The sequence below is a fragment of the Thunnus albacares genome, chromosome 15, assembly GCF_914725855.1.
Source record: "Thunnus albacares chromosome 15, fThuAlb1.1, whole genome shotgun sequence".
NCBI lineage: Eukaryota > Metazoa > Chordata > Actinopteri > Scombriformes > Scombridae > Thunnus > Thunnus albacares.
The window spans coordinates 17451804-17479469 of NC_058120.1; the positions used below are offsets into that span (position 1 = coordinate 17451804).

A 27666-nucleotide genomic window follows, 5' to 3' on the forward strand; every position below is an offset into this window, starting at 1 on the left:
GGTTGCGGCGTTTTGACAGCGGCAGTCAGCCACTGGACAGCTCGGCAGTTACTGCATCTAGCAACACAACGCCAGCCTCGTTTCTTTGTTCACTGTTAAATCACCACCGGTCGTCGCTGACCGCTTTGTAGGATGTCCGACGGCGGGGGGACAGAAGAAAACTCCGGCACCATGGAGGTGTCGGCGGTCCAAACGGTCGCTGATGCCTCGGTGCTGCAGAAACACATTCGGAAACTTGTCCCGCTGCTCCTGGAAGATGGCGGCGAGGCCCCGGCCTCACTGGAAACCGCCCTGGAGGAGAAGAGCACCGTGGAGCAGATGAGGAAATTTCTGGCCGACCCCCAGGTTCACACCATCCTGGTTGAGAGAAGCGCACTCAAAGGTAAAATAAGCAAAGGATGGTCAGCTAGCTGGTTTAATCTGATTAACGATAGCACAATTTATTCAACGTTAGCTTACAGTTAGTTACATTCATACTTACGCAGCGTTTCTGTAGCTATTCATCACGAATAAATTAAGCTAGCTTTAAACCCACTCTCACCAAGTTGACGTTAAATGTGAGCTATAGCTATTTTGCAGAAGGCTAGATAACAATATTAACCTGCTATCTTCATCCATCACATCGTTATTTTGAAAGGAAACTACGCCACACTGGGTGGGAAAGGAAAACTTGGTCTGATGACAATGCACACTAATGAAAGCGCTCACTGTTAACTGTTAAATTATTTTTTAACATATGATGCTTTTACAAAAAAGACAGAAAAAAACAAACAAAGTGCAGATGCAACACAAGTCCCCATTTAAAAGCAAGACACAAGCACCAACATCTAAAATCAAAAGAGAATAGATCCTGTGTCAGAAGTGCAAGTCATGTTGTGTGCACCTTCTTGGGGTTTTATCATGTGAACTAATTTGTCACAATGAACACATTATCTTCAGTTTCCTCTGGGTGAATAAATTAAGTGCTTCAGAGCCTCTTGCCTCTACAAATGTTTTATGAGAGCTGAACCTTGATCCCCTGATACTGCACATGACTGAGCCTGTAAGGTTTTGGACTCCCAGCCAGGGAAGGATTGCCCCAGTCTATTTGTGTTTTTGCACTAAGAAGACTGATGCTGCAATGCAGAGTGCGCAGTATCTGCAGACGGCTGTCTTTTCCTACAAGCCATGACCTCACTTGCAAGGGGGAGGGGGGTGTTTGAAGCAGATGATTGCACTGTCATCCTACGGCAACATGGCTTATTAATATACACAGATAATGTTATCCCCTGCCTAGCGTCCTCATACAGGCTGATGTAAACACCCATTTATAATTTATGGCAATTTATATCATGAATTGTCTGTTTATCTTCAAATAAGACTTTTTATATAACAAGATTTTATTTTTTTTTCTTCACACAGAGGATGTTGGAGATGAAGGAGAGGAGGAGAAAGAGTGCATCACCTACAACATCAGCATTGATATACACTATGGGCTCAAGTCTAACAGGTAAAACATGCACTGCTACCTACTTTCCTCCAAAGCAACTGTGCTATTGAAAAGATTTTGTTTGATTCACTGCATAGAAATGAACCCCCATTTCTCTCATTTCATTTCCTTCTGTAGCTTGGCTTTCATCAAGAGGACAGGTGTCATCGATGCAGACAAGCCCATATCAACCCAAGTTCGAGTTCTGACCTTGAGTGAGGATTCTCCCTATGAGACGCTCCACTCTTTCATCAGCAACGCAGTCGCACCTTTCTTCAAGTCTTACATCCGTGAGTCTGGCAAGGCAGACAGGTAATCCTTATATTTTTAGATGTTTTTCTCTTTTCTTTTTTTTTAAACGTTCCCTGAAATGAACTGAATCATCTGAACTGAGCTCAGTATTTAGTAGTAAATGTTTACAACTAAATACAAAAATTCAATCTCTTTCACAACCTCTGTAGAGATGGGGATAAGATGGCACCCTCAGTTGAGAAAAAGATTGCTGAGCTGGAGATGGGCCTTCTCCACCTGCAGCAGAACATTGAGATCCCTGAGATCAGTCTACTCATCCACCCCATCATCACAAACATTGCCAAGCAGTTATATGAGCGCGGGGAGAAGCCCAAGGTCACTGACTTTGGGGATAAAGTGGAGGACCCAACCTTCCTTAACCAGCTGCAATCTGGAGTCAATCGTTGGATCAGGGAGATCCAGAAGGTAAGAGGCATTCCTGTATTTTTATCTCAGATTTAAACAAAAAAATTCTGATTTTTTTTTTCCCCTCATACTCACCACTGGATTTATTTCTCTGTCACCCACCTCTAGGTGACCAAACTTGACCGTGACCCAGCATCAGGCACAGCCTTGCAGGAGATCAGTTTCTGGCTGAATCTGGAGAGGGCCCTCAACAGGATCCAGGAGAAGAGAGAAAGCCCCGAGGTTCTGCTCACACTGGACATCCTCAAACATGGCAAACGTTTCCATGCTACTGTCAGTTTTGACACTGACACTGGTGAGTGGCAACCACTGGAAGCCATTACACTTGCCTTGTTTCATTTATGCTTCCTGCACTGGTAATAGTTATAATAAAGTTAGTAGTTAAATAAAGTATTGATCAAATGGATATCCTTTCTAATTATAGGTCTGAAACAGGCTGTGGAAACCGTCAATGACTACAATCCTTTGATGAAGGACTTCCCCCTCAATGACCTGCTCTCTGCCTCGGAGCTTGATAAGATCCGCCAGGCCTTGATGGCCATATTCACTCACCTGAAAAAGATTAGGAACACCAAGTACCCCATCCAAAGAGCATTGCGTCTAGTTGAGGCCATCTCCAGGGACTTGAGCTCCCAGCTCCTGAAGGTGTTGGGCACCAGGAAGCTCATGCATGTTGCCTACGAGGAGTTTGAGAAGGTTGGTGTGGATTGACTCCGTGGTACAAACTACCAGCCACCGATTATAATTTTTCCCCAGAGGAACTTCACATACTCAAATATTATATGTCTTCCTAAACTCAACATCATTTGTTACATCTTGAACATCTGTGTGCAGGTGATGGTGGCTTGCTTCGAGGTGTTCCAGACCTGGGAGGATGAGTATGAGAAACTGCAGGTGCTTCTGAGGGACATTGTGAAGAGAAAGAGAGAGGAGAACCTGAAGATGGTGTGGCGTTTGAGCCCCGCCCACAGGAAGCTCCAGTCTCGTCTGGATCACATGAGACGTTTCAGAAGGCAACATGAGCAGCTGAGGGCTGTCATCGTCCGTGTACTGCGGCCTCAGGTAAAGAATACATTTAATGTTCTTTTCCTGTAGATCCTAACAAATTAGAAATTAATATTTGTTTTATCAACACTTGATTGAGAAATATTTCTGATAATTTTTTGTCTCCAGGTTTCTGCTGTGCCACAGCACGCCCCCGGAGAGACAGTTGAGCCTCAAGATATGAAGGTTGCTGGAGTTCTCTTTGATGCGGCCGATGCCAATGCTATTGAGGAGGTCAACCTGGCATACGAGAATGTCAAAGAGGTCGATGGCCTGGATGTGTCTAAGGAAGGAATGGAAGCCTGGGAAGCCGCCATGAAGCGCTATGATGAACGCATTGACCGCGTGGAGACCCGTATCACTGCCCGCCTGCGTGATCAGCTTGGAACCGCCAAGAACGCCAACGAGATGTTCCGCATCTTCTCCCGCTTCAACGCTCTCTTTGTGCGCCCCCACATCCGCGGTGCCATCCGAGAGTACCAGACACAGCTCATCCAGCGTGTGAAAGATGACATCGAGTCGCTGCATGACAAGTTCAAAGTGCAGTATCCTCAAAGCCAGGCGTGTAAAATGAGCCATGTCCGGGATCTGCCACCTGTGTCTGGATCCATCATTTGGGCCAAGCAGATTGACCGTCAGTTGACTGCGTACATGAAGAGGGTGGAGGATGTCCTTGGAAAAGGCTGGGAGAACCATGTTGAGGGGCTGAAGCTGAAGCAGGATGGAGATAGCTTCAGGGCTAAACTCAATACTCAAGAGATATTTGATGACTGGGCTCGCAAGGTATGGAGCGGATTGTTGACTGAAATACAGACATTTTTCTCTAACATTTGAAAAATTTTCACCTCTGTTACATTGCATGTTTTTGTCATTTATTTTTTATATTTCTAAAAATATGTCATCCTTTTTTAAACCAGGTGCAGCAGCGTAACCTTGGTGTGTCTGGCCGCATCTTCACCATTGAGAGCACTCGTGCCCGTGGACGCACAGGAAACATGCTCAAGCTTAAAGTCAACTTCCTCCCAGAGATCATCACCTTATCCAAGGAGGTCCGCAATCTCAAGTGGCTGAGCTTCCGTGTTCCTTTGGCCATCGTCAACAAAGCTCACCAAGCTAACCAGCTGTACCCATTTGCCATCTCTTTGATTGAGAGCGTGCGCACCTATGAGCGCACTTGTGAGAAGGTGGAGGAGAGATCCTCTATCTCCCTGCTGGTGGCTGGGCTTAAGAAAGAGGTTCAGGCTCTCATTACTGAAGGAATCACTCTGGTCTGGGAGTCCTATAAGCTGGATCCTTATGTTCAGAGGCTGGCTGAGACAGTCTTCAACTTCCAGGAGAAGGTCAGTGTGGAGAAGTTGTCACCATGATGTCAGTTTAGAATTACTCAAGAAATGCTGTTGTTTACTTAATGCCCTTTTCTCTGCTGTGTGTTGCTTCCAGGTGGATGACCTCTTACTGATTGAGGAAAAAATAGATCTCGAGGTCCGCTCTCTGGATACCTGCATGTTCGACAACAAGACCTTCTCTGAAATCCTCAACCGTGTCCAGAAAGCCGTGGATGACCTCAATCTGCACTCCTATTCCAACCTGCCCATCTGGGTCAACAAGCTCGACATTGAGGTTAGCATCTCAAATTTGCAAACATTACAAGGGTTATTTGTCTTTCTCACTTAGATTGTGACCACTTTGAGTCACATTTCAACCTTTGTATATTTTCACATGTGGCTGACCTGAATGGTTTTCATTGATTTTGTTTTGTTGTCATAGATTGAACGCATCCTGGGAGTGCGTCTGCAGGCTGGTCTCAAGGCCTGGACCCAGGTGCTCCGCGGTCAGGTAGAGGACAAAGCTGATGTGGACATGGACACAGAGGCTCCACAAGTGAGCCATAAACCTGGAGGCGAGCCCAAGATCAAGGTGAGCTTTGTGACTAGTGACCCTGCATTGCCTTGTGGCATGTCATTGTTCTTTTACCTCTACATTACTTATAAAACATTGGATTCCTGGACACAGCTGACTATTTATTATAACAAACTATATTATTTTATTTTGCCAGAATGTTGTCCATGAGCTGAGGATTACCAACCAGGTGATCTACCTTAACCCACCAATTGAAGACTGTCGCTACAAGCTCTACCAGGAGATGTTTGCCTGGAAGATGGTCATCCTTTCTCTTCCTAGAATCCAGAGCCAGAGATACCAGGTACGGACCATAAAAACTATTTGAGTAGTGCTTGGTCTTGGTCATTTTTAAGTTCCATCTTATTTCACTTGTGCTGTTGCTTTTATCTAAACAAATATGTCTTTCCTCACAAGGTGGGCGTCCACTACGAACTGTCGGAGGAAGAGAAGTTCTACAGAAATGCCCTGACCAGGATGCCAGATGGCCCTGCAGCCTTGGAGGAGGCCTACAATGCAGTCGAGGACATCGTCAATGAGGTGGAGCAGTACGTAAAGGTAAGGGATACCTGTTTTAGCAACAAACAAAATGTGTTATCATAACTTTGATTTACTTATGCCATTCATTGTTTTTCATTCACTGTTATATATGCATGTATATTGATTTGTGATTATTCCTCTTTAATTCACTGACTTTTCTTTCTTGCCCATGTCCAGGTGTGGCTGCAATACCAGTGCTTGTGGGACATGCAAGCTGAGAATATCTACAACCGTCTGGGTGAAGACCTCACCAAGTGGCAGGCCCTGCTGGTCCAGATCCGCAAAGCACGTGGAACCTTTGACAATGCAGAGACAAGGAAAGAATTTGGACCTGTGATCATTGACTATGGCAAGGTAATAATGACCTGACTTTTGTTTTCAGTTTTACGACCACATAAAAATGATTTTACAGACAAAATCTTTGCAAAGAATATTAATCTTATACTTCTATATTATTAAACGTTTTGATAATAAATCCCCTTATTTGTGCAAATGTATTACGTTACAACATAATGGTAGTTTCCATGATTCATCTCCCACATTATAGTATCCTGTTGTTTGCCTGCACATTTTTTATTAAATGTTTTTATTTTTCCTTGACATCAGGTCCAATCCAAGGTGAACTTGAAGTATGACTCCTGGCACAAAGAAGTGCTCAGCAAGTTTGGCCAGATGCTTGGACAGAACATGCAAGACTTCCATGCCCAGATATCCAAGGTAAAACATAATAATGGAGAAACATCATTTACCCACCTGGGTTACATTCATCACTGTGAGACACTGATAAAGTGATGAATCTGTGAAATTGTTTGTCTTATCGCTTCACTTTTTCTTGTTCTCTCATTAGTCCCGTCAAGACCTGGAGCAACATTCTGTGGACACTGCTAGCACCTCAGATGCTGTCAACTTCATAACATACGTCCAGACCCTGAAGCGCAAGATCAAACAGTTTGAGAAAAATGTGGACGTAAGTACCCTGTAAAACATATGGTATGCTTTCCTACAGGCTCTTCTGTCACTGCATGCTTTAAAAAAAAAGTTGAGTTTTAAATCGAATTCTCCTTCTTTTGCCACCTAGTTGTTCCGTAACGGACAGCGGTTGCTGGAGAAGCAGAGATTCCAGTTCCCTCCATCTTGGCTCTACATTGACAACATTGAAGGAGAATGGGGTGCCTTCAGTGACATAATGAAGCGCAAGGACACTGCTATCCAGCAGCAGGTGGCCAACCTGCAGATGAAGATCGTCCAGGAGGACAAAGCTGTTGAAAACCGCACCACTGACTTGCTGAATGACTGGGAGAAGACCAAACCAGTTGCTGTAAGAGCAGCTAGAAATGTGTTATAGTTTTGTGGATACCTAACTGGTTACAGCTAATTGTTAAAGTAGTATAGCAGATTAAGACATTTGTTACCGTGACTATCATTCACATGAGATAATTTCATCAAATGTCTGACATTTTTTAAATTGAATTATTTGGCATTTTTTAAATGTGTGTCTGATCATCTGTTCAATAGGGGAACCTGCGTCCAGAGGAGGCTCTTCAGTCTCTGACTATCTATGAAGGCAACTTTGGCCGTCTGAAGGTTGAAAGAGAGAAGTGTGCTCGTGCCAAAGAAGCTCTGGAGCTCACAGACACTGGCCTGCTCAGTGGCAGTGAAGAGAGGGTGCAGGTAATGTCCACGCACATTTACACAAAAGTTTTTTCTTAAGCCATCTATAAAAGACCACCATAAGAGGTAGAAAGTATTTAACTTAACACAAATTTGGAATATAAATAATATTTTATCCATAATGCATTGATTTCAGGTCCTTTTCCAGAATAATCGTGATGACTAAACAGAGATATTTTTTGTGACTCATTTATGTCTGTAGGTGGCACTGGAGGAACTGCATGACCTGAAGGAGGTATGGTCTGAGCTGTCAAAGGTCTGGGAGCAAATTGACCAGATGAAAGAGCAGCCATGGGTGTCTGTACAGCCACGCAAGGTAACAAATGCATAGTAATGATTCAGATGAGTTGGATCGATGAATCTCCATTTTATATTTGTGAAATTCTATAGCGTATATAAGACTTCTTTTGTTCTTTTGTTTTGTTTTTGTAGCTTCGTCAGAGTCTGGATGCTCTTCTGAACCAGCTGAAGAACTTCCAAGCAAGACTGAGACAGTATGCTTCTTACGAGTATGTCCAAAGGCTGCTTAAGGGATACCTCAAGGTCAGGCAGTTGGTTTTCTGGCAAGTTTTGACCCACAAGAAAAAAAAATGGGTTACTAAATTCTCTACCTATTCCTTTCTCTGACCAGGTTAACATGTTGGTGATTGAGCTTAAATCAGAGGCTCTGAAGGACCGCCACTGGAAGCAGCTGATGAAGCGTTTGCATGTGAACTGGGTCCCATCAGAGCTGACCCTGGGACAGATCTGGGATGTGGATCTGCAGAAGAATGAGATGGTGGTGAAGGATGTTCTCCTGGTAGCCCAGGGAGAGATGGCTTTGGAGGAGTTCCTCAAACAGGTGAAAAGGGAGGGAAGAGATTATGCAGCATAGTTGTAATGCTAATGGGGGTCCATTGACATTTTTTAATTTTACTGTCTGGTTTATGAAGTTTTGAATAATATTATTTCTGTGGTTGCTGTCCTCAGATCCGTGAAGTGTGGAACTCATACGAGCTTGACCTGGTGAACTACCAGAACAAGTGTCGTCTGATTCGAGGCTGGGATGACCTCTTCAACAAGGTCAAGGAACACATTAACAGTGTGTCTGCCATGAAGTTGTCTCCTTACTACAAGGTAAATAGAGGTTTATGTTGTTTCATTAAGACAGTAGTTTAAAATTTTACAAATATTTAATTTTCTCAGAACTTCAACAATACCATGCTCCTCTTTCTTTTCCTCCCAGGTGTTTGAGGAAGATGCCCTGAGCTGGGAAGACAAGCTGAATCGCATCATGGCTCTGTTTGACGTTTGGATTGATGTCCAGCGCCGCTGGGTCTATCTGGAAGGCATCTTCACAGGCAGTGCTGACATCAAACATCTGCTGCCTGTAGAAACCCAGAGGTTCCAGAGGTAACCCAAAGGACCCTTATTTTTACTCTTGATTTTAACAAAATATAATTTTTCTGTTAATTTCACTTGTCATAACATTTTAAGTATTATAACTACTGTAACAGTATTTTCTCCTATAACCTAATGTAATCTGTTTCTCCTTTATTCCACAGTATCAGCACAGAGTTCTTGGCGTTGATGAAGAAGGTGACAAAGTCTCCATTAGTAATGGATGTGCTGAACATCCAAGGAGTGCAGAGATCTCTGGAGAGGCTGGCTGACCTTCTTGGAAAAATCCAGAAAGCTCTGGGAGAATACTTGGAGAGGGAGAGATCCTCATTCCCCAGGTAAGAAGATGACACTGAGGCAGAGAGAGCAAAGAAGGGAATGTGCATATTGAAAAGAAAATTTAGTGATGGTTATGACTAATACCCTCAGATAATCATCACACTCTTTTTGTTCCCAGGTTCTACTTTGTGGGAGACGAGGACCTGCTTGAGATCATTGGCAACAGCAAGAATGTGGCCAAACTGCAGAAGCACTTCAAAAAGATGTTTGCTGGTGTCTCCAGCATCTTGCTCAACGAGGATAACACAGAGGTGCTGGGAATCTCCTCCCGTGAGGGTGAGGAGATATTCTACAAGACACCAGTCTCCATCACACAGCACCCCAAGATCAACGAGTGGCTGACGCTTGTGGAGAAGGAGATGAGGGTGACACTGGCCAAGCTGCTAGCTGAGTCCGTAACAGAGGTCACAGGCTTCAACCAGGGCACAGCTATTGACCTGAGCCAGTACATCAACTGGATTGATCGTTATCAGGTTGGTATTGAGAACATCTACCACATATATTAAAGTGTTCAACCCAAATACACACATGTAAATATGGTGACATGTTCACAAGATTCCACTTCTGTTTCCTCTCTCCACAGGCCCAGCTGGTGGTCCTTTCTGCCCAGATCGCCTGGTCTGAGAACATCGAGTCTGCCTTGACCACCATCTCTGGTGGTGGGGACATGACACCCATGCAGGGAGTACTAACAAATGTGGAGGCCACCCTCAATGTGCTGGCTGACACCGTGTTGATGGAACAGCCTCCACTTCGCAGGAGGAAACTAGAGCACCTGGTAAGACAGAATTTTTTTTTGTAAAAGTATGCTTTTAAAAGAATGTTGTCTGATGAAAACTCTGTTTGAAATACTTCTTCTGCTCCCTCTTAGATCACTGAGCTGGTGCACCAACGTGACGTGACCAGGACTTTGATCAAGAACAAGATAGACAACCCCAAGTCCTTCGAGTGGCTCAGCCAGATGCGCTTCTACTTTGACCCCAAGCAGACAGATGTCCTACAACAGCTGTCCATTCAGATGGCCAATGCCAAGTTCAACTATGGTTTTGAGTATTTGGGTGTCCAGGACAAGCTTGTCCAGACCCCTCTGACAGACCGTTGCTATCTGACCATGACTCAGGCTCTGGAGGCCCGCCTTGGAGGGTCACCATTTGGTATGTCATTTTTTTTTTCTTTTACAGATAGGAAATGCAGAATTAGATAGAAAGTTAAAGTTTTACATATAAAACACTGAACTTCACGGAACTTGTCTTTCATCTAGGTCCTGCTGGCACAGGGAAGACTGAATCAGTGAAAGCCCTGGGTCACCAGCTGGGCCGCTTTGTCCTGGTCTTCAACTGTGATGAGACATTCGACTTCCAGGTACATGACTTCATTCAGATTCTAATTTCTCAGGCTAAGCACATCTAAATTAGTAAAGCACTTGATTATTTTACAGGATTTAGTTTTTGTCTGTCATTTAACATTCAAATCTTTTTCGTTGACCTCCTCGTCTTTAGGCCATGGGTCGTATCTTCGTGGGTCTGTGCCAGGTGGGAGCTTGGGGCTGCTTTGATGAGTTTAACCGTCTGGAGGAGAGAATGCTGTCTGCTGTCTCCCAGCAGGTCCAGTACATTCAGGTGGCATTGAGAGAGCACAGTAACCCCAACAGAGATAGGAGTAAGTATTATATGTGTGGGAACTGAGGTTTTCCAATAGTCTTACAAGAATGTCCAGATTCAACTTAGTATGTCTGAACTCCTTTCCTCTCCATTGCCAAAACATAAGGGTCAAAGACGACGCAACTAATTTATTTTCTTCACACCCAAGAAAAAAACTCTGAGAACTACCATGTAATTAAGCTGTCATCTGTCTCCCTCTCAGGTGTGCCCGTCCTCACAGAGCTCCTGAACAAGCAGGTGAAGGTGAGCCCAGACATGGCCATCTTCATCACCATGAACCCTGGCTATGCTGGCCGTTCTAACCTGCCTGACAATCTGAAGAAGCTGTTCCGTAGCTTGGCTATGACCAAGCCTGACCGGCAGCTCATCGCCCAGGTCATGCTTTACTCACAAGGTTTCCGCACGGCTGAGACCCTCGCTAAGAAGATTGTACCCTTTTTCAAGTATGTACTTGTCTAAGTGAATCTTAAATAGCTTTGAGAAGATGTTGATTTTTGTTTCCCTCTTAATTTATCCCTTGCCTCTATTTCAGATTGTGTGATGAGCAGCTGTCATCTCAGAGTCACTACGATTTCGGCCTCCGAGCTCTCAAGAGTGTGCTGGTCAGTGCTGGTAATGTCAAGCGTGAGCGCATTCAGAGGATCAAAAGAGAGAAGAAAGAGCGTGGAGAAGACGTTGATGAGAATGAAATTGCTGAGAACCTTCCCGAACAAGAGATTCTGATCCAGAGTGTGTGTGAGACCATGGTTCCTAAGCTGGTGGCAGAAGATATCCCTCTGCTGTTCAGCCTGCTGTCAGATGTCTTCCCTGGAGTGCAGTACATGCGTGGAGAGATGACTGCTCTGAGGGAGGAGCTGAAGAAAGTCTGCAGGGAGATGTACCTCACATACGGAGACGGTGACGATGTGGGCAGCATGTGGGTGGAGAAGGTATGAAGCAAAGTGTAGTTTACACAAGTAATTATTGAGATACAGCTCTCTCTCTTCCTCTGGAGGCACAGAAGCCCCAGCAGGCATCCTGAGTAGTGACTCATTTTCTGAATATTTTTCATTCACTTCTTCCAGGTGCTCCAGCTGTACCAGATCACACAGATCAACCACGGTCTGATGATGGTGGGACCTTCAGGTAGTGGGAAGACCATGGCATGGAGGGTGCTGCTCAAGGCTCTGGAGAGGCTGGAGGGTGTTGAGGGTGTGGCACACATCATTGACCCTAAGGCCATCAGCAAGGACCACCTGTACGGAACCCTGGACCCCAACACCCGTGAATGGACTGATGGCTTGTTCACACACATCCTCAGGAAGTGAGTTATTATGATTATTCATCATAAAGGTTATTAATGTACTCAGTGTGTCTTTTATCTTTAATAACTGATGTAAAAATTATTTTCCTTTTCTGATTCCAGGATCATCGATAATGTGCGAGGTGAACTGCAGAAGCGTCAATGGATCATCTTTGATGGTGATGTCGACCCTGAGTGGGTTGAAAATCTCAACTCTGTCCTGGATGACAACAAGCTGCTCACTCTGCCCAACGGAGAGCGTCTCAGCTTGCCACCAAATGTAAGAGCAACAGCATTTCAAACACACAAACTAAATTTTTTTGCCTCATTTTGGTATTTACCCTGAGTTATTCTCTCTCCCCTCCAGGTGCGTGTAATGTTTGAAGTACAGGATCTGAAGTACGCCACACTGGCCACTGTGTCTCGCTGCGGTATGGTCTGGTTCAGTGAGGATGTCCTCAGCACTGATATGATCTTCAACAACTTCCTGGCTCGCATTCGCAGCATCCCACTGGACGAGGGAGAGGACGAGGCTCAGCGCAAGAGGAAGGGCACAGAAGATGAGGAGGAGACTGCGTCACCAATGCTGCAGGTAATTACAGGGGAGACAATATACTCAATGGGGGGAAAAAACAAAACAAAACACAACAAGCACAACACATTTAAGTTTGTCAAAATGTGACATTTCTTCTTTACTGATGGTCCAATGTATGTTTTCCACTAGATCCAGCGTGATGTTGCAGCTGTCCTGCAGCCGTACTTCACCTCCACAGGCCTGGTCATCAAGGCCTTAGAGCACGCCTCCAAAATGGAGCACATCATGGACTTCACCCGCCTTCGCTGCTTGGGTTCTCTGTTCTCAATGATGCACCAGGCCTGCCGCAATGTGGCACTTTACAACAACAACCACCCTGACTTCCCCATGCCCATCGATCAGCTAGAGAAATACATGCAGGTAATATTCTGTTTTCTGCACTTCCGTCATCATATCACCTTTGGAGTTTTTTGCAATATAAATATGTACATTTTCTTACTATTGATGAAACTCGTCTCCCTACAGAAATATCTGATCTACGCCGTGCTCTGGTCCTTCTCTGGTGACGGACGGCTGAAGATGAGGGCTGAGCTTGGAGAATACATCCGTCGCATCACCACTGTGCCCCTCCCCTCTGCCCCCAATGTCCCCATCATTGACTACGAGGTACAGATGAGCCTTGAACAACCTCAACCTCCTTGTAGAAAATGTTTGATTCTCTGTATCTGCAAGTCACTGAAAGCAAAGCGATTATTTTGCAATCTTGTAACCCAAATTTTCAAAATTTCCTCTACGTTCAGGTTTGCATCTCAGGCGAGTGGCAGTCTTGGCAGGGCAAGGTGCCTCAGATTGAGGTAGAGACCCACAAGGTGGCATCTCCCGATGTCGTGGTTCCCACCCTGGACACTGTTCGTCACGAGGCTTTGCTTTACACATGGCTGGCAGAGCACAAACCGCTGGTGCTGTGTGGACCTCCTGGATCTGGAAAGACCATGACCCTGTTCAGCGCCCTCAGGGCCCTGCCTGACATGGAGGTGAGAGACTATATGAAATAATTAACTTTGATTATAAATACTTGATTCAGTGGAGTATTGGAATTTGATGTAACAGTCTTACGCACCTTTTAAAATTCTAAACTTTTGAATATTATGAAACCCCTATTAGGTTGTTGGTCTGAACTTCTCCAGCGCCACCACCCCAGAGCTGCTGCTGAAGACCTTTGACCACTACTGTGAGTACCGCCGTACCCCCAACGGCGTGGTCCTTGCCCCTGTCCAGCTTGGCAAGTGGTTGGTGTTGTTCTGTGATGAGATCAATCTACCAGATATGGACAAGTACGGCACACAGAGAGTCATCTCTTTCATCAGACAGGTATAGTACACTGTTTATAACAGTCACAAGGATGGGACATCGAGTGCACAAATGAAAATTTATCTCAGCAACCAGTTTGATTTCCCTCCTTTTATGATAAAGGCTCTCCTGTTGTGTTTTCTTTGCAGATGGTGGAACATGGAGGCTTCTACCGCACCTCTGACCAGACTTGGGTAAAACTGGAGAGGATCCAGTTTGTGGGAGCCTGTAATCCTCCCACTGATCCTGGCAGAAAGCCTCTCACACACAGGTACAGTTCACATTCTTGAAATGACAATAACATAAGACATTACAAATGACCAACCCTAACAGTGGCTGTGTTGTTTGTGTGCTGTTTCTAGGTTCCTGCGTCACGTTCCTGTGGTGTATGTGGACTATCCAGGCCCAGCTTCCCTCACCCAGATTTATGGAACCTTCAACCGCGCCATGCTGCGCCTCATCCCCTCTCTGCGTACTTATGCTGAACCTCTTACTGCTGCCATGGTTGAGTTCTACACCATGTCTCAGGTAAAGGAGATGGCAAAATGATGAAAACATCAAGTTTGCATAATGATGTTACAGAAACTAGTGTATAAACTAGAGATAAGTACATTTAATTGATAGGCTTATTGAATTTCCTTTCATTCACAATATTGTCCCCTTTCTCCCCCATTCAGGAGCGGTTCACCCAGGACACCCAACCTCACTACATCTACTCTCCCAGAGAGATGACTCGCTGGGTGAGGGGTATCTTTGAGGCCCTGCGACCGCTTGAAAGTCTCCCTGTGGAGGGGCTTATCCGCATCTGGGCCCATGAGGCTCTCCGACTCTTCCAGGATAGGTGAGTGCAAGTTTTATCAAGTAGATTATATTGATAGTGTTTAGTATTAGATGTGTAAGTATATTTTCTTGTCTACTTAAAAAATCAGATAAAGTGCCACTTAACTGCCTAAAAGTGATTAAATGTGGCCGGTCTTGCTCTCTTTTTTCCAGGCTGGTTGGTGATGAAGAAAGAAGATGGACAGATGAAAACATTGACATGGTTGCTCTCAAACACTTCCCTAACATCGACAAGGAGAAGGCTCTCAACAGGCCTATCCTCTACAGCAACTGGCTCTCCAAGGTAAACTCGTAACAGGTTGACCATGCTTTGTTATTCCTGATTTGGTAACCTGACCAAAATATAGTGAGTTAACCTCAAGTCTTCAGCAGTTTGGTTTCCGTTTTTACTGACTATCTTGTTTGTGGATGAAGGACTATATCCCAGTGGAACAGGAGGAATTGAGGGACTATGTTAAGGCCCGTCTGAAGGTCTTCTATGAGGAGGAGCTGGACGTTCCTCTGGTACTCTTCAACGAGGTGCTGGACCACGTCCTCAGAATCGACCGGTGAGTAACGGCCTCTGAATTTCTGATTGTTGACTTGAAACTTCTGAATTCTGAATTTCTGACCTGTATATTTATTTTGTGAGTAAATCTCGAAATCCTCCTCTAGAATCTTCCGTCAGCCTCAAGGCCATCTCCTGTTGATTGGTGTGAGTGGAGCCGGGAAGACTACTCTGTCTCGCTTTGTTGCCTGGATGAACGGACTTAGTGTCTACCAGATCAAGGTTGGTACACTTAATATCAAGGTGACTGGGAACCATATTGCTACAATTTTCTGTCTGTATTTATAGATTTTTGTGTACGTGTTTAGGTACACAGGAAATACACTGGAGAGGACTTTGACGAGGACCTGCGTACAGTGCTGCGTCGCTCAGGTTGCAAGAATGAGAAGATCGCCTTCATCATGGATGAGTCCAACGTGCTGGATTCTGGATTCCTTGAGAGAATGAACACACTGCTGGCCAACGGAGAGGTAACTTGCTGCCATCATTTTATTGGACACCACCAGTTGTTATACCTTTTGTGGTCCTTAGATGACAACACTACCTCTTTAGTTTTTGAGATAAGATTTCTTTTTAAGTTGTGTGCACATAATTTTCTGGTTCCCTGTATGATAATGTTACCCTGCTCTCTGTAGGTTCCTGGCCTGTTTGAGGGAGATGAGTATGCCACCTTGATGACTCAGTGTAAGGAGGGAGCCCAGAAAGAGGGCCTGATGCTAGACACACACGAGGAGCTGTACAAGTGGTTCACCAGCCAGGTTATCAGAAACCTCCATGTGGTTTTCACCATGAACCCCTCATCAGAGGGCCTGAAGGACAGGGCTGCCACATCTCCTGCCCTCTTCAACAGGTAGGAAGATGCATAATAAACCCTGAGCATAAATGAGTTCATGACATCAGAGAACTACAGGGAATACTTCAGTGTTAACTGAAAACTCTCCCCCGTGTCAGGTGTGTGCTGAACTGGTTTGGAGACTGGTCCACAGAGGCTCTTTATCAGGTGGGTAAGGAGTTCACCAGCAAGATGGATTTGGAGAAGCCGAACTACAAGGTGCCAGACTACATGCCCATCGTCTACGACAAACTTCCCCAGCCACCATCTCACCGTGAGGCTATCGTCAACGGCTGTGTGTTTGTACACCAGACACTTCACCAGGTAAGGATATGTTTACAGGTTTGCAGTTGACTTGTTTTATTTAACAAAAAATATACAACATTTTGATAATGCATACTTGTTTTTAACTCGATGCAGGCAAACAACCGTCTGGCAAAGCGAGGTGGTCACACCATGGCCATCACTCCTCGCCACTACCTGGACTTCATCAACCAGTATGCCAACTTGTTCAATGAGAAACGCAGCGAGTTGGAGGAGCAGCAGATGCACCTCAACGTTGGTCTCCGCAAGATTAAGGAGACTGTAGATCAGGTACAATAAGTTTGTATTTTACAGCATTTTATGTGTCTGCATACATTTAGAGTCATTTTATTCCACCTCTTTGTCAATTTAATTTTTGTCAGTGCTTTCCAACTGCTGCTTGCTCTTGCCTGACTCCCTTGATAATAATTATGCTTCCTCATGAAGGTGGAGGAGCTTCGTCGTGACCTGAGAATCAAGAGCCAGGAATTGGAGGCAAAGAACGCAGCTGCCAACGACAAGCTGAAGAAGATGGTCAAAGACCAGCAGGAGGCTGAGAAGAAAAAGGTTTGTCTTCTCCTACAAGACAAACTTAGCCTGATGTTATCAAGCATTCTAACATGTTTTTATAGATGTGATCCCTTTTTAGCTCTGTATAGAAACTGAAGTCTAATACTGTTACTGTTGTGATTTCAGGTGATGAGCCAGGAGATCCAGGAGGCTGTGTACAAGCAGCAGGAGGTGATCAAGGACAAGCAGCTGAGTGTCAAAGAGGACCTGGACCAGGTGGAGCCTGCTGTCATTGAGGCTCAGAATGGTAATGTTTTTTATTTTATTTATTTATTTTTTACTCACAGCTGTCTTAACAGCGTGTTAAATTCATTACTACATTGTGTGCTTCTGTATTTTATCTAGACTGTTGTTTAGAGTTATTGTTCTCTAATATTTTTTCATTACAATGTTATCTCATGGTTGCTTCTGGTCCAACGGCTCCCTGTTTATATCTTGATCTCTTCTTACACCCTCCCTTCATCATTGCCCCTTGCCTTGTCATAATGTACATCCTTGTTCACCTGATGTTGATAGCTGTTAAGTCCATTAAGAAGCAGCACCTGGTGGAGGTGCGTTCCATGGCCAATCCACCTGCGGCCGTGAAGCTGGCCCTTGAGTCCATCTGCTTGCTCCTGGGAGAGAGCACAACGGACTGGAAGCAGATCCGATCCATCATCATGAGAGAGAACTTCATCCCCACCATTGTTAACTTCTCTGCTGAAGAGATCAGGTGAAATAAGAGAGAATGTATTCTGCAAATGTTCACTAAAGAGCTCCCTCTCTCTCCCCCTCTCTCTCTCTCTCTCTCTCTCTTTCTCTTTGTCTTTTTCATCTCAAACTCCTTCTCTTATTCTGCTCTCTACCCTCCTCTCGCTTATTTCTTTCTTTCAAACACATTCCTCCTCTCATCTAACTAGCTGTGAGTTCTATTAAGCGGCAGCACCTAGTAGAAGTGCGGGCTATGACCAATCCCCCAGCTGCAGTCAAACTGGCCCTGGAGTCTATCTGCCTCATGCTGGGCGAGGAGACCAATGACTGGAAAAAAATCAGACAAGTTATTATCAGGGACAATTTCATCAGCAGCATAGTCAACTTTTCCTCTGAGGAAATGAGGTACCGGTGTCCAAACGTCCGTCTAGTCTTTCTCTGATGGAAGCACAAATTTATAATATTCAATCACTATATTAATCAAGTGACACCTGTGATTGGAATCTGATTTCCAGGTTTCTGAAACAAAGCGCTTGATGAATCAGAAAATGAACTGATGGTAACTTGTGGTTGATGTACTGGGACCTATCCTAGTTAGAGGTCATTGTCATGATTTTGCTCACACATGATTTTGCATTTTACACAGTGTCAATGGTAGAAACTGCACCCCCTCCTTACCCCAACTGCAATTTAAATGATCCTGAGCAATACTCCATTTATTCATATTTAATAACCTGTGATTCATGATCATGTTCCCACACTTTACATTTAAGTATTTGACTGTATAAATTGTGCTATATTCTAATTTCATGGACTATTTTTCCATTTATATAGTGATTCCATTCGTGAGAAGATGAAGAAGAACTACCTCTCCAACCCAAGCTACAATTATGACCAAGTCAACAGGGCCTCACTGGCTTGTGGACCTATGGTGAAATGGGCTATTGCTCAGGTAAGGAACAATAGGTCAAACAATATAAAAACAGCCAGTATTGGAAAAAGAGAGCATTCCTTTAATGTATACTATGTTCCACCACTCCTCTAGCTTAACTACGCTGACATGCTGAAGCGTGTGGAGCCTCTGCGCAATGAACTGCAGAAGCTTGAGGACGATGCCACAGACAACAAGACAAAGGCCGAAGAGGTGGAGCAGATGATCAGAGACTTGGAGGCTAGCATCGCCCGCTATAAGGAGGAGTATGCTGTCCTCATTTCAGAGGCCCAGGCCATCAAGGCCGACCTGGCTGCAGTCGAGGCTAAGGTATGTCATCATTCCTTTAGTTCCAGTCTAAACTGAAGTGTCTGACTTGAATCATTTAGTCAAAACTCTTTTGTTTTTTCCTTGTAGGTGAATCGCAGCACAGCCCTGCTGAAGAGTCTGTCAGCTGAAAGAGACCGCTGGGAGAAGACCAGTGAGACCTTTAAGAACCAGATGTCTACCATCGCTGGAGACTGTCTGCTCTCTGCAGCTTTCATTACCTATGCCGGCTACTTTGAACAGCAGATGAGACAGAACCTGTTCACGACCTGGTCTCATCACCTGCAGCAAGCCAATATTCAGGTACTTCAAGCTCTGATCCAAAGGGACTGGGTGCACCAGTCATGGATTGGTTCTTTGAATCTTGTGAAGACATGAATTATACCTAACTTCCATTGGCCTGAATTTCTCCCTCAGTTCCGTACCGACATCGCCAGAACTGAGTACCTGTCCAACGCAGATGAGAGGCTCCGCTGGCAGGCCAACTCCCTCCCAGCTGATGACCTCTGCACTGAGAACGCCATCATGCTCAAGAGGTTCAACAGGTCAGTATGTGTTGCCCACTGGTCAGGATACACTGACAAGAGTATCATAAAAGTCGTGTTTTTAGGTTTTGTCACTGAAACCACTCAGCATTACTTGGCATTAATTGGCCTTGAGTTGACCTAAACCACTACCCTTTCTAGGTACCCACTGATCATCGATCCATCAGGCCAAGCCACAGAGTTCATAATGAATGAATACAAAGACCGCAAAATCACCAGGACCAGCTTCCTGGATGATGCCTTCAGGAAGAACCTTGAGAGTGCCTTGCGTTTCGGAAACCCGCTCCTGGTCCAGGTATGAACAGCTTCTTTACACTGACAATATGCTATTGTGTGCTCGCTACTTGCTTACTCTCCAGGACACTTGTTTTCATAAATTATTTGAATATTTATGGTCTCTTTTTTTTTTTTTTCCTTTTAAGGACGTAGAAAGCTATGACCCCATCCTAAACCCGGTGCTGAACAGAGAGGTCCGCAGGACTGGAGGACGTGTCCTCATCACCCTGGGAGACCAGGACATCGATCTGTCACCTTCTTTCGTCATCTTCCTCTCCACACGAGACCCAACGGTGAGGAGACTATATCATATATATCATATTTTATGTCTATAGCTAATCTTGCCTCAGAAAAAAAGTTTATTGATTTGAATTTCACTGATGCATCATTGATATTAAGGTCTATCATCAAGAAAAAGTTGTATTGCTTTCATCTTAGACTGTAATAGAGCATCTCCCTCATGGAACAATGTGGTGCGGAGAGATAATTTGTTACATGGTGTCTCTTGTTCATGCAGGTTGAGTTCCCACCAGACTTGTGTTCTCGTGTGACATTCGTCAACTTCACTGTGACACGTAGCAGCCTGCAGAGCCAGTGCCTCAATGAGGTCCTGAAGGCTGAGAGGCCCGATGTGGATGAGAAACGCTCTGACCTTCTCAAACTGCAGGGTGAGAGACAAGTGGCAGATGTATTAACAGAATGACAGGGCACAAAGGGGGATGATAATGAACACTGACAGGGATGCAGAAAGAGTTCAGTAAATGATAAACAACTGCCTCTTGTCTTTTTAGGTGAGTTCCAGCTGCGTCTGCGTCAGCTGGAAAAATCTCTGCTGCAGGCCCTCAATGAGGTTAAGGGCCGTATCCTTGATGATGACACCATCATCACCACTCTGGAGAACTTGAAGAAGGAGGCAGCCGAGGTGACCAGGAAGGTGGAGGAGACGGATATCATCATGGCTGAGGTGGAGGCAGTGTCACAGCAATACCTGTCTCTGTCTTCTGCCTGCAGCAGCATCTACTTCACCATGGAGGCTCTTAACCAGGTCCGAACACCTCTCACTTGCTCCTTCAACCAATCCTCTATTTGTTTTATGGCTATGCTTTTCCTCTTCTCTCTTACTCACTACAAGCCAAACAACCATTAAATAAAACAAATGTTTGTATCTGGTTCCAGATGCACTTCCTGTACCAGTATTCTCTTCACTTTTTCCTGGACACTTACCACACTGTGCTGTATGAGAACTCCAACCTCAAGAACATCAGCGATCACACACAGAGACTTGCTGTCATCACCAAGGACCTCTTCCAGGTATGAACCACACCTTTTCAAAACAAGATACTTTTTCTTTTGGTGGTATGAAGGTTGTGGACAAATGTAAATGTCTGTTTTCTTTTGATGTAGGTGGCGTTCAACAGAGTAGCCAGAGGTATGCTGCACCAGGACCACATTACTTTCTGCATGCTGCTGGCTAAGATCAGCCTAAAGGGCATGACCAGGTGAGTCACCAGTATTAAACCAATATAGTACCAACAGTTGTATTACATAAAATCAGCCATCATAAATCTTAACCATTTCAACCCATCTCTCTCCAGTGAGCCTTCGTACGACTCAGAGTTCCAGCACTTCCTGCGTGGTAAGGAGATTGTTCTGACGGGCATGTCTGTGCCCAAGGTGAAGGGTCTGACCACTGACCAGAGCGAGGCCATGGTACGCCTCAGCCGCCTGCCTGCATTCAAAGACTTGGTGGCCAAAGTTGAGGCTGACGAGGTGAGCATTGACAGATACTGTTGGTCTGGTATCGCTTATATCATTACAATTAAACAGAACACAAGTGTTTAATTGAATGTGAACACACTTGTATCTAAAAAAACAAAAAACACTGTCTTTGATTATGAACTGTATTGGTGATCACTATCGTTTTGTTTTGTTTGTTACCTCAGCAATTCTTCATGTGGATTGAGAGCAACACCCCAGAGCTGGCTGTTCCTTATCTGTGGTCAGAGGAGAAACAGTCCAGTGAGTATATGGACTTGTCAGATTTTCAAATTATGCATAGAGGCCAAGCAGATGGTGATTTTAAATATTCTATGTATACATAACCCACTCTGCTCTACCTTTTGCCATTTCCTCCTCAGCTCCCATTGGCCAAGCAGTGCACCAGCTGTTGCTGATTCAGACCTTCCGCCCCGACCGTCTGCTTGCCATGTCGCACATTTTTGTCTCAAAGGTCCTGGGAGAGACCTTCATGAACATCATCGAGCAGCCTTTCGACCTGGGCAATATTGTGGATAATGAGGTACTGACAAACATTGCTTCAAATATTTTGTCTCCAGCAGTCATTGTCAGTGTTGTTGAATTGTTGCTGACATCACTCTGTTGTGTCTGTAGGTGAAGCCCAGCACTCCAGTGTTGATGTGTTCCGTACCGGGTTATGATGCCAGCGGCCTGGTCAGAGATCTGGCTGCTGAGGAGAACAAACAAATCACGTCCATCTCTATTGGTAAGGAATCAGCTCATATACTCTTAACTTCAGACCTACACAAACCTGATCCTGATTATTGTTTCCTGAGTCAAAAGCTTAGTGAGGATACTGTTCATGTTTGTGTTCTTCCACCACACCACCACAGGTTCAGCTGAGGGCTTCAATAAGGCTGACAGAGACATCAACACTGCTGTCAAGTCTGGCAGGTGGGTACTTAACTTTTTGTGCTTTTTCTTTGCATGTGCACTTTGCTTTCTGTACTGGTAGGCCTGACTGTTTTTGTCCTGCAGGTGGGTGATGTTGGAGAATGTCCACCTGGCTCCCGGGTGGCTGATGCAGCTGGAGAAGAAACTCCACTCCATGCAGCCTCATGCCAGCTTCAGGCTTTTCCTGACAATGGAGATCAACCCCAAGGTATACACCATCACTCAATAAAATTTCTAGTATTTCATAAGCTTGACATGGAATTCAAAGACATAAGTGAACCTCAACTGACACCACAGTTGTGAATTCACTCTCATCTCTAGTTCAAAAGCTCCTGATCTCTTTCATACCTCATAGTCACAGCGTTGTCTTTTCCTGCCAGGTGCCAGTGAATCTGCTTCGTGCCGGTCGTATCTTTGTGTTTGAGCCTCCTCCTGGTGTCAAGGCCAACATGCTCCGGACCTTCAGCAGCATCCCTGTGGCTCGCATGTGCAAGGTGACTTAAGCCGGGTTCACCAACTTACATTTCAAAAGCACACTGCCTCCACATTTTCTAGATGAATACCTTTTTTTTTCCATGTCTCCACAGGCTCCCAATGAGCGTGCCCGTCTCTATTTCCTGCTGGCTTGGTTCCATGCCGTCATCCAGGAGCGTCTGCGTTATGCACCACTGGGCTGGTCCAAGAAGTATGAGTTTGGAGAGTCTGACCTCCGCTCTGCCTGTGACACTGTTGACACCTGGCTGGACGACACTGCTAAGGTTGGAGATTATTACTACTTCACTGATACTAGCTTCATCAGATAAATACTGGATACTGAAGTATTTGAGTTTTTACAGTGTGTTAAAAGTATGATAATCTTTTTTACACTTTTCCTATACACACAGGGTCGTCAGAACATCGCACCAGACAAGATCCCCTGGGCAGCTCTGAAAACCCTGATGGCCCAGTCCATCTACGGTGGTCGTATTGACAATGAGTTTGACCAGCGTCTGCTCATCACCTTCCTGGACCGCATTTTCACCAAGGGCAGCTTCGACAGCGAGTTCAAACTGGCTCTCAAAGTCGACGGACACAAGGACATCAAGATGCCCGACGGCATTCGGTCAATAGTCTTACAACTTTTAAAATGACACCACTCCTAAGTTAATGGATGCTGAAAGAATGTTTTTTTGATGATAACATTTCTCACAATTTTGATTTATCACAGGCGCGAGGAGTTCATGCACTGGGTAGAGATGCTTCCTGACACTCAGACTCCATCTTGGCTCGGGTTGCCTAGCAATGCTGAGAAGGTCTTGCTCACCACTCAGGGTACGCCATATGCCTGTCATCTTCATCATTCGTACTCTGGTGTTCTGTCATTAACTGGATTCCTCTTCCTCATCCGTCTGTTTAGTTTTCATGTTTTGTTTTTTTCCCTGCTCAACTGGTGTTCATGGGGAAGATTATTAACCATTTTTCTCTTTTTCCATTCTAGTGTCTTAACTCTTTGACAGGGTGTCTAATTGCAACAAGTGGTCCAAGATCTTATATTTTTGCGTCTGCTTTGGGCAGAATACTGTGTGTGTGTGGTGGCAAAGAAGTATGTTATGGATGTTCCCTCTGCTAATCTTCTTATTGGTTCACTTCATCAATTAGTTTTCTATGGTTTCACAAGTGGCCCCTAGTTACAGTCTTGTATATCACAGTCATACAGTTTAGCTATGTAGTTTTTGTAGTCTAGCTGTAGTCATAGCCGTCATATTTAAAGGTGCTCTGCCCAAAGGAAGGGTGTGTGTCTCCTCACCCTCCAGCAGCTGTATTTCACAGCCATCATGTCGCTTTGCTAAGATACTATCCCCACCCCACCCTCAGATTAGGACTCCAAACAGCCACACCTCTCCATTCCCTTTGCTCCCCCATCATATCCTCCCTCCCTGCTCAGTTAGAGTGATCTCCACACCTCCTCCAAACAATCCCACCCACCACATTCTCCCTCTCCTTCATCCTCACCCTCCATCCTTTAGTTTCTCTCTCAAACCTGCCACCCTATATTTTTTTTATGTTAATTTCTTTTACAGATCCAGTCAGTCAAGAATGCAGTTAATTTATTCACTTGGGATCTATGTTGAATGTTAAATTTGATGGAATTATTGCCTGAAGCCTTGTGTGTCTTTTTGTTCTACTTTGTCTGTCTGACTCCTTGGTTTTGATAAAAAAACAACCCCTTTATTAACACATCCTTGAGGTAAGCTGTTTGTTTTTTGTTCCACGATTAATTTCTTCTCCCCTTCCTGCCTCCCACCACGGTCCTGTCTTCCACCTCTTCCCCACCTCCTTCCTTGGTCACTTGCTCCCTCCGCCGGGCTGCTCAGGTACTGACATGATTGGTAAGATGCTGAAAATGCAGATGTTGGAGGATGAGGATGACCTTGCCTACGAGACAGAGAAGAAGGAGCGCGCTTCGTCCACATCTGATGCCCAGCCGGCCTGGATGAGGACCCTCCACACCACTTCCTGCAACTGGCTGCAGCTCATGCCCCAAACTGTCAATCCACTCAAACGCACAGTGGAGAACATCAAGGTAATGGCAAGAATAAGAGGAAAGGTGGTTGGCAAGCAGACTGCAGGAGTCCTAAAATCCACCATCCTTGGGAATCAATTTTAAGTTGATCAGCTTTTAAAATTTTAGAGCTAGACTCATGATTTAATGAGTTAAAATGAAAACAAAAACACAGGTATGAGTTTCAGTAGATGAATAAGCACTTGCTTTTCTTTGTTGTCGATACATCTGCCAAGTTTCTGCTTTTCATTTAATTTCTTCTTCCTCCAAACACGTAAACACCAGGACCCGCTGTTCCGTTTCTTTGAGCGTGAGGTGAAGATGGGCGGCAAGATGCTGCAGGAGGTCCGTCAGGATCTGTCCGACGTGGTGCAAGTGTGCGAGGGCAAGAAGAAGCAGACCAACTACCTGCGCACACTTATCAGCGACCTTGTTAAAGGTAAAATCTATATGTATTTTTATGGGTTTAGCTTACTTATCGTTTGAAGTCATATGAGTAATGTGAGAAAATTACTGCACATTTGTGACCGGTCTTATCCAGCAAGATGTCATTAAATAACAATGGTACACACTGGTCGTTCTTTCTCTCCAGGCATCCTCCCTCGCAGCTGGTGTCGGTACACGGTTCCAGTCTCCATGACTGTGATCCAGTGGGTGACAGATTTCAGTGAGCGAATCAAACAGCTGCAGCAGATCTCCCAGGGAGCCGCCAGTGGGGGTGCAAAGGAACTGAAGGTATTATTTGGTCAACTGTTAGTGTACAGAATCAAAGATCCTAAACACTTAAAAAAATGTAATCTGTCTCACACACACACACACACACACATACTGTCATACAATTTCATTGGTGCCTTTCCCCCTTCTGCCCTCCCTTCTCCAGAACATCCATGTGTGCCTGGGCAGCCTGTTTGTGCCAGAGGCTTACATCACCGCCACCCGCCAGTATGTGGCTCAGGCGAACAGCTGGTCTCTGGAAGAGCTGTGTCTGGAGGTCAATGTCACCACCGCCCAGGGTGCCTCACTGGACGCCTGCAGCTTCGGCATCAAAGGTCAGACAGCCAGGACATGTGTTGTAATCAGGGAATGCAGATTGCAAATTGTATAACAAGGTTGCATTAAGGCAATGTGACCATAGAGCTGTATGCACATTGGCATATCATCCTTTTAGACATACAGTGTCACGAGTAGAGTTATGCCCCTCAAATCTGTTTGCCTGTAATACACTGCAGTCCTCTAGTCTTGTGTGAAGCAGATATTCAGTCTTCAAAATGTGAATCCAGTTGCTTATCATGACTTTGTGTGCAAGTGTTTTTTTGTTGTTTTTTTTACAGATTGTTCTGTTTTTCTTCAGATTTTTGTATTAAGCTTTAATGTTGGTTTTGTTCAATATTCCAGGACTCAAACTGCAGGGAGCAACCTGTGCCAACAACAAGCTGTCTCTGTCCACCGCCATCTCCACGGAGCTGCCTCTCACTCAGCTCCGCTGGATCAAGCAGAGCAATGCTGAGAAGAGACACGTGGTATGTACATTATACATCTTTCTATCTAATAATCTATATTGTCAGTGGATTTTTGCCTTTGCTGTGGTCATCACATTTTGTTTTCTTTTTGCTGCAGGTGACTCTGCCCGTGTACCTGAACTTCACCAGGTCTGATCTCATCTTCACCGTCGACTTTGACATCGCCACCAAGGAAGATCCACATAGCTTCTATGAGCGTGGGGTTGCTGTCCTCTGCACAGAGTAGAAGAAACAAGTCATTCCTAAAGACCTGACATCTTGATAATTAAACCACACTATAATCACTTACATTCGTTGCCTATTAACCACCATTTTAAAAAGAGTAGTTTGTAGCCTGTTTCATTCCAATATAAAATGTAGTCGGTAACATTTGTGGAGCAGTAATCTGGAGTACGTAGTCTTAGTGTTTTTGGAAAGTGTCTTGGAAGGTTCGTGGGAATGTTGTTAGTTGGTGAATAAGGAGTGGAAGAAGAATGTGGAATAAGGAAGTTGAAGGGAAAACCTGTTTTATAAAGTAACCTGTATGTTTTTAGATTGAATAAAGCCTGTTGGAATGAACTGCATTAATGACCTCAGTGTTTTTTGTCTTCTGGTTAATGTTTTATTTAAGTGTGTTTTAAGTGTGTGGTGTTTGATGGCTGTTTAATTAACAGCAGAGGAAATACAGGACCTGCAAATAGAATCTGAGAGCTCAATATGTCCACATAGCCTTGTACATGAGGTCTAGTATTGCCCACAATCTCTGCCTTCACAGTTGCCATGAGCGTTACATGACTTGTTATACAAACTTATATACAAAGATGCCTCCAAAGGCCTCATTCATGGAGCCCTGAAACTGACTGACTGAAACATAGTGAATGGTTACCAGACAAGTCTCCCAAATTCCATTAACCTCCAATAAGTCTAAGGAAAAAATCAAAAATGCCTTATTTTTTCTCTTACCACTAATGAGTTGGATAATAATGAATAAAAATCCAATTATTCTAGTGCATATATGTTAATGAGATGGGTGTGGTCATGCATATCCAGAGTATATTTTAATGGGCAAAAACTTAAAATGAGTATCTGTTTTCACTCAGTGTTTTACTGCCACTTGCTGGTTGGAATGGGAAAAATATATTTTTTTAAATAAAAGTACTTCAACAACAGAACAGTTAGAATATATT

At 44.6% G+C, this 27666-nt stretch overlaps 1 protein-coding gene across 1 annotated transcript; it reads left to right on the top strand.

Annotated features, from left to right (window-relative positions):
• dync1h1 (dynein, cytoplasmic 1, heavy chain 1) lies at positions 1-27063 on the top strand. Its single transcript, XM_044375425.1, has 77 exons — positions 1-382; positions 1402-1489; positions 1607-1780; positions 1930-2185; positions 2294-2480; positions 2610-2881; positions 3020-3247; positions 3359-4012; positions 4147-4569; positions 4670-4849; positions 4997-5146; positions 5286-5432; positions 5546-5686; positions 5846-6022; positions 6275-6385; positions 6516-6635; positions 6747-6986; positions 7184-7339; positions 7542-7655; positions 7772-7882; positions 7971-8180; positions 8309-8455; positions 8565-8731; positions 8884-9057; positions 9177-9531; positions 9642-9836; positions 9930-10212; positions 10320-10420; positions 10558-10717; positions 10922-11162; positions 11252-11648; positions 11784-12022; positions 12125-12281; positions 12369-12593; positions 12726-12956; positions 13062-13202; positions 13337-13570; positions 13701-13907; positions 14036-14157; positions 14249-14414; positions 14564-14727; positions 14880-15009; positions 15141-15274; positions 15381-15495; positions 15582-15743; positions 15909-16123; positions 16225-16429; positions 16526-16699; positions 16856-16975; positions 17105-17225; positions 17495-17690; positions 18503-18620; positions 18714-18929; positions 19017-19229; positions 19344-19471; positions 19613-19766; positions 19894-20040; positions 20265-20415; positions 20539-20792; positions 20924-21058; positions 21152-21246; positions 21343-21517; positions 21691-21766; positions 21886-22046; positions 22139-22250; positions 22378-22438; positions 22523-22646; positions 22819-22932; positions 23026-23196; positions 23323-23540; positions 23646-23749; positions 24793-25001; positions 25266-25419; positions 25573-25715; positions 25861-26029; positions 26376-26500; positions 26598-27063. The coding sequence occupies exons 1-77, from the start codon at positions 133-135 to the stop codon at positions 26724-26726; spliced, it is 13923 nt and encodes a 4640-aa protein (XP_044231360.1). The 5' UTR covers positions 1-132; the 3' UTR covers positions 26727-27063.
• The last annotated feature ends 603 nt before the right edge of the window (positions 27064-27666 follow it).

Excerpts from the sequence above, each read along its gene's own strand:
- dync1h1 (XM_044375425.1), top strand. The coding sequence starts at position 133 with ATGTCCGACGGCGGGGGGACAGAAGAAAACTCCGGCACCATGGAGGTG. Across the intron at positions 17,691-18,502 it reads TTCTCTGCTGAAGAGATCAG|TGATTCCATTCGTGAGAAGA; the intron begins GTGAAATAAGAG and ends CCATTTATATAG. Across the intron at positions 19,230-19,343 it reads TGCAGCAAGCCAATATTCAG|TTCCGTACCGACATCGCCAG; the intron begins GTACTTCAAGCT and ends TTTCTCCCTCAG.